General features: G+C 36.2%; 1 protein-coding gene across 1 annotated transcript; it reads left to right on the top strand.

Moving 5' to 3' along the window:
* The first annotated feature begins 2,117 nt into the window (after nucleotides 1-2,117).
* On the top strand, nucleotides 2,118-5,872 carry LOC113347655 (probable LRR receptor-like serine/threonine-protein kinase At3g47570). The gene is made up of 2 exons (XM_026591327.1): nucleotides 2,118-5,059; nucleotides 5,177-5,872. Exons 1-2 carry the CDS (start codon nucleotides 2,260-2,262, stop codon nucleotides 5,545-5,547), a joined length of 3,171 nt encoding a protein of 1,056 aa, XP_026447112.1. The 5' UTR covers nucleotides 2,118-2,259; the 3' UTR covers nucleotides 5,548-5,872.
* Nucleotides 5,873-7,165: the final 1,293 nt, after the last annotated feature.

The raw sequence follows: 7,165 nt of genomic DNA, 5'->3' as shown, positions 1-7,165 counted from the left end.
AATTTCATGCCGAACTGTTCATATACACTTACAGGAAGCTTTTGTGAACAACAGTTCGGCTAAAAACGAAACTCAATTTTGAGCCGAACCCAACACTGTAACCGTCATTTAATCGATGAAAAACAACAAATAGGAGATTGGGTTTGTAAAACTTACTTTCTTATCCTCATTTCCGGAGTTGGAGATGCAGTTCGTTCAATTTCTGGTTCAATCGGTGGTTGATTTTCAGTTTCTACACCTTCATCTTCAATTGGTTCTTCTTCTTCTTCAATTGATGGATTAAAAGACGATTTGGTTTGCCTAGTCCCTGCTTTTCTTTGTACGAGTCATTATGTGGTTGAGTTTAATCGACGATCAAATTTTTACGAATCGACAATTAATCACGATGATGAATTTTTTTCGCAGGAGGGAGAAATGTTCGGCTAGAGGAGGAGGAAGAAGAGAGATGTTAAGGGATACTGATTTTGATTTTTTAGAAAACTGATTTTAGATTTTTGTATTAAGGGTATATAGGTAATTAAACTATTCATAGGATACCTCTTATAAGATCATCCAAGATGGGACTATTGTTTTGTATGCCTAGAAAGATTTAGGTATGCCCAAAATCAGGCGTTCATTGTGGCACTCCTTTTAGGCACCAACTTATAGACCCCAAGTAACTTTAAAACTTCATTTGTCTACATTTAAATCTTCAAATCAGAGGACGCGCGTGATATGTGTGAATCAGTGATGTACTATCAAATTATCGTAGAGCATAAATGGTGTCAGGAAACTAAGAAGTCTATGATGACTTTTTAAAGTATTCGAAGAATACAACCACACTGACACTCCAATCAAAGGCCTATAGTGACAAGACCCTCTACCAAATGTTAATGATCCCAAAGACTTCATTGGCTGTGTCCCAAATCAAATGTCAAAACCATCATTAAGAATGGGTCTAAAAAACTCCAGAACCATCATTTGCAGTAGGACGGAGGGCGGGAGTATAAGATAACCGAGTAAATTTTTGATGAGGGCATTTTGTGTCGGAGGCATGGGGGACAAATCATGTCTTGACATATGTTTTTCTAATTAATTGTTTTAACAAATTCTGTTATCAAAAATATAAAGGATAAAATATCACCAATTAAGATAGCCAGTATTTTCACCGAAAATATATATTTTTTATATATTTGGAAACAAAATTTGATGGAATCAATTTATAGCAAATACAGGTGTCAAGACATGATTTATCCCCCATGCCCCCATCAAATATTTTTCCTAATCTGGATTAAATTTCCACAAGTTTGCCATGGCTTATCCTATTATGAGGTCCTTCATGCATTTAGCCTATCAATATTACAGAAAAGAAATATAGAAAATGAAGGATTGTTTTTATGGTTGTGAACGCCTAAGCTAGACAACTGGTTCCCATTAAGTAAGCTTTTGCAATCCATCCCACATGCAGTTACATCTTTCTCCTGTTCAAAATATCAATCGTTGTCTGAGCGTCTGTTTCCACTGATGACCATCACTGTATCCATGTGTAGGTTTGCTCTATATCACCACTTTTCCTTCTGCTTTTCAGATGCCTGTCCATATTGTTTGGACGTTTTTAGTGGTTGTGGGATGCTCCACCAAAATCATAAACCTTACCTGAAGGTAATCTTCAAGTGCATTTTCAATAGACAAAAATTAGTATCCCCCCTCAGAAGTTCAAGGGCCGTCCCTATTGTTTTAATTTAACACCTGAGTTAAAACATCATAATGCTTTTGGTTTCATTACTATTACTATTAATTATGCAGCCTGTTACTATTAGTCTCATCATTTCACGTATGTCCTGAGGCTGAGAGCTGAAATCACATGATAAAACGACAAATAAAGCATTGTTTATCAAAGTTTGTAAAAAATCTACATTTTCGTGATGAAACCTTGATTATTTATATGAATCACTGGTGACTGGCATAGCACATTTTGCATGATTTTTACGTTTTTGTGTGGGGCGCGTGATTTGTGCGATGTGATGTGCTATCAAACATATAGAATAAATGGTGTCATCAGACTAGAATTTTTTTTGATGCCTTTTTAAAGCTTTCGTAAATACATTCACACTGACACTTCAAAGGCTGTCCTTCAGTTTGGACGTGTAAACCTGCGTGTAAAACACTTCTTTTAGACTCGTTAACTTATAAACTTCCTTATAAAGGCCAACTAAGTCAAACCTTCGTTCCTATACCTTCTCAATTTCTCTGCAGAATATTAAACCTCTAAATCTATACATGCTAATATTTGTGGAGATGAAGATATTACCTCAGCATCAGAATTCTTTCAACTTCAGTACTATATTATTACTAGTATCCAGCCTTACTCTCATCGTTTCTTATATGTCCGTGGATGTTAATTGTTTTGTTGCATTCAACGACGATAGAAAATCAAATGATCAACTAGCGTTAATTGCTTTTAAGAATGAAATAATACATGATCCACTCGGAATATTGAGTTCGTGGGATAACAGTAATAGTTCTCTTCATTTCTGCGAGTGGAGAGGCGTTACATGTAGTCGTCGCCATCGTAGTCGAGTTACCGTGTTAGATCTTAATTCTCAGGGATTGGTAGGCTCCATTTCTCCTCAGGTTGGAAACCTTAGCTTTCTTAACTATCTCATCCTCCACAACAACAGCTTAAACGGAGAAATCCCTCAGCAAATCGGTCGTCTTTTTCAATTGAAACGCTTGGGTCTTTCAAATAATTCCTTGGAAGGAGAAATTCCGCACAATATATCTCGTTGCTCCAGTCTCACGTACCTTGATATTTTAAACAACCGGCTTACCGGAAGAATTCCAAATGGATTAGGCTACTTGCCAAATCTTGAAAGGATGTTGCTTGCTGGAAATAATCTAACAGGAGATATTCCTACTTCATTAGGTAACCTTTCATCATCTCTTACTCAACTTGATCTTGGTTTTAACAAATTGGAGGGAAGAATCCCTAACGCTCTAAGTCAATTAACAAACTTAAAAGTTCTGGTTCTAGAGATGAATAGGTTATCAGGTCATGTCCCTTCTTCACTCTATAATATTTCATCACTTGAAAAATTCTCATTGATGTATAATCATCTCCACGGTAGTATTCCATTTAATATTGGTTTCACACTTCCAAATCTTACGCATTTTTCGATTCAAGAAAACAATTTCACTGGAACCTTTCCTATTTCATTTTCCAATATGTCGAGACTTGAGATGTTCCAAGTGGGAACAAATAATTTAGTTGGATTAATCCCTCATAACCTTGGTAACTTAAAAAGTCTTAGAGTGATACAATTAAGAGAAAACAGTCTTGGCAGTGGACAAGCTGATGATCTAAACTTCCTCGATTCTCTAGTAAATTGTACCAATTTGAGGGTTTTAATTGTAGGCATCAACAATTTTGGGGGCACATTACCAAGCTCTATATCCAATCTCACAACAAATCTTGGTCAACTAGATTTCAGTAGCAATCAGATATATGGAAGCATTCCTCCAGGTATTCAGAATCTTCAAGGTTTAACGACCCTCATTTTGGGTTTTAACTATTTAACAGGAGGTATTCCTCCAGGTATTGGGAACCTGCAAAATTTAGGAATATTATTTTTGGATAATAATGAACTCTTGGGTTCAATTCCTTCTTCTATTGGTAACTTAACAAGACTGATCCAATTCACTCTCAATAATAACAACTTAACAGGTTTAATTCCATCCAGTCTTGGATATTGTAAATCTTTGCAGAGCTTGGAGCTACAAACCAACAGACTAAGTGGTAGTATACCCAAACAAGTTTTCGAACTTTCCTCTTTATCACTTGGTCTGGACTTAAGTAATAACTCATTTACCGGTGAACTTCCTACGGAAGTTGGTCAGTTAAAAAACCTTGGGGAGTTGTACCTAGACATAAACAAACTATCCGGTGAAATTCCAAGTAGCATAGGCAGTTGTTTAGGCTTAAAATACCTAAATTTGGAGAATAACTTTTTCCAAGGTAACATTCCTCAAACTTTTACTTTCTTAAAAGGTCTTGATCGGTTAAGTCTTTCCCGCAATAATTTGTCTGGTACAGTACCAAAAGGGTTTGAAAATCTTACGCTAAGTGGATTAGATATATCTTATAATAATCTGGAGGGAGTGGTACCAAAAGATGGAGTATTTAAGAACATAGCAACGTTTTTGTATGAAGGAAATAGTAAGCTTTGTGGTGGTATACCTGACTTGAAGCTGCCGAATTGCTCCGTCCCAATAAATCCCAATATGGAGCGTAAACGGAGAAATTCAAAGCCAGTCAAAGTTATAGTAATCAGCATAGTTACTGTGGTTTTACTTTTAACTTTGGGTATGTTTTGTCTCTATATGTATCGGAGAAGGAAGTCAAAAAATGAACTACCTTTGACAACTTTAGACGTAGGAAACCAGTACATGGGAGTTTCTTATGGTGAGCTTCTTAAAGCTACTAACGGGTTTAATGAGTCTACCAACTTGCTTGGCGTCGGAAGTTTTGGTTCCGTGTATAAAGGAGTTCTTCAACAAGATGAATCAAAACCTATTGCAGTGAAGGTTCTTCACCTTCAACAAAGAGGTGCAACCAAGAGTTTCATGGCTGAATGTAATGCTCTGAGAAAAGTTAGACACAGAAATTTACTAAAGATTGTAACTTGTTGTTCGAGTATTGATTGTCAAGGTAATCCTTTCAAAGCTCTAGTTTTTGAGTTCATGGTTAATGGGAGTCTAGAGAATTGGCTGCACCCGACTGTAAGTGATACAAACAATGACGATCAACTACAAGAGAAGAATTTGAACCTAGAAAGAAGATTGAGCATTGCAGTTGATGTTGCTTCTGCATTAAATTATCTTCACCATGATTCTCAATCACCCATTGTGCATTGTGATGTGAAGCCAAGTAATGTTCTTCTTGATGATGATTTAGCAGCTCATGTGGGTGATTTTGGATTGGCTAAATTCATTTTTATTCCCTCAAGTAATTCTAGACAACCGAACGAACAAGACGCAAGCTCACTTGCAATAAAAGGCTCCATCGGTTATGTTTCTCCTGGTAAGAATACTAAAATATTTATTAGCCATTGCCACATATATGTTCAGGTACTAGTTTGGTTAAAATGGACTACACTTTGTTTTTGATGTCTACTAATATTTGATTTGGTTCATGCAGAATATGGAATGGGTGGTGAAGCGTCAACAAGAGGTGACGTGTATAGCTATGGGATTCTTTTGCTAGAGATGTTCACAGGAAAGAGACCAACCGACGATATGTTTAAGGATGGTCTAAACATTCACAGATTCTGCAAGATGCATGTATCGCCAGAGCACGTTGTGGAGATAATCGATTCACGTTTGTTGTTGGATGTAGAAGGAGTCCATCGTGATGTTAATGAAAGAGATACAATGAGACAAATCTTGGCTTCCTTAATTCAGATTGGTGTCAAATGTTCTTCGGAGTTACCTTCGGATAGAAACAGCATGAATGAGGTTATTATAAATGTTCAAGGGGTTAAGAATCGGTTTCATGGTGTTGGGAGGTAATCAGAGAAAATAACTCCTTTCAGAATCCATGAAGTCCACCGTATCTCTATATTCAAGGGGTTAAGAATCGGTTTCATAGTGTTGGAAGGTTACGTAGTGCTATAATTACAATTAATCTGAATTTTGAGCTCTATATTCATACCCATAAATGTGTACGTGTGTTCTATCCATCGTATCTTGGTGGATTTCTAATTGTCTGTTCTTTCTTTTTCATGCTTTAGTAATTTATCAAACATTTTGTGTTGGAAAATTGACACTAAAACATGGTGAAGAAAAGAATGTTGTATTAAGGTTCAAGGCTCTAATGAAAGATTCTTTTCAACAATTATTCGACCCTTTTCCAATTGAGTTGGCGAGAACAAACAGGTCAATGAATATCGCCGTCAGGATACTTGAAGCCCCACAACAGTGTTGGATTCGAAGCTTGTCGACCTTGATCCAACCAAGAACACACTGGTTTTGTTTCTCACGTTCATCTTCATCATCATTGTCAAGTGCAGGAGAAACTATCTTCTTCTTTGAATGACCTATGAAACCTTCATACGGTTTCTTAATGTTTAAAGTACGCAATACATCTTCAGGTACTTCATCATTCTGTAAAAACTGAAGTACATCTTCTTTACCCTAAACTGAAGTCTACAAGATCAGGCATATCCAAATCTTGATTTATATGTTTTGCAACCTTCAAAAGTTGATTCTGCATGCTTTCAAGCTTGGTATCTCTTAACCCTAATTTGTCCTCCATGGACTTCTCAAGAGCTTCAGTAATGTTTTGCCAAAATCTCGGTATGAGATTTGATGAGAGCTTCGATTGCTGCTAGAGTAACTGGTTGAGCAGTCATATTTTTTTTTTTTTTTTTTGTATACGAAAAAGAACTAAAAAAGGACTGAAAGGTGTTGCAGAAGCGATGTAAAGGATCAAGTTATAGGAAGAAAACCTAAAACTAAGCGTTTGATACCAACTAATGTGGAACAAGGTAAAAGAAAGCAATACTAGATTGCTATAAGCAAGAAGAGAAGAGAATTCAAGCAAGAAGAGAAAGATAAGTTTTGTGTTTAATAATTTGATTGAGTAATAGATAGCTCTTACAAGACTTAATCTAGCCTTTATATAGGCTTGAAGAATAACTAAACTAGGAAACAGAAAACTAAAAGGAAATCTAAAAGAATCCTAAAAATAAGAAAGACTGAAACTAGGAAACCATGGAAGCCAAACCTCTAAGCGGAATCTTCTGGAATTGTAGTATGCCCTGCATCAGTCCCTCCTTCTAGAGTAAAGCTCGTCCTCGAGTTGTCCAAACAAATCAGAAGTTCATTGTCACCATGAAACGTAAAAATCTCTTGAACATTAACTGTGTTGGAGATATTCCAATCATTTGGTAGATCAATAACATAAGCATTATCATTGATCTTCTTTAAAACTTTGAAAGGACCATATTTCTTCATCTTGGTTTTGTTATAAGTACCCACTGGAAATCTCTCTTTTCTTAGATGTATCATCACGAGCTCGCCTTCCTTGAAGGTTTTAAACCTCTTGTGTTTATCAGCATCCTATTTATATTTAGAATTGGACTTCTCCCGTTTAGATTTTACTTCATTATGTAATTCAGTTGCTTTG

This window comes from Papaver somniferum, chromosome 2 (assembly GCF_003573695.1).
Source record: "Papaver somniferum cultivar HN1 chromosome 2, ASM357369v1, whole genome shotgun sequence".
Taxonomy (NCBI): domain Eukaryota; kingdom Viridiplantae; phylum Streptophyta; class Magnoliopsida; order Ranunculales; family Papaveraceae; genus Papaver; species Papaver somniferum.
The sequence above is the reverse complement of the archived record's forward strand: the minus strand, read 5'-3'. Positions and strand labels throughout refer to the sequence as shown.

Coding starts and splice junctions, on each gene's coding strand:
- LOC113347655 (XM_026591327.1), top strand. CDS start 2,260: ATGCTAATATTTGTGGAGATGAAGATATTACCTCAGCATCAGAATTCT. Junction 5,060..5,176: donor CATCGGTTATGTTTCTCCTG/GTAAGAATACTA, acceptor TGGTTCATGCAG/AATATGGAATGGGTGGTGAA.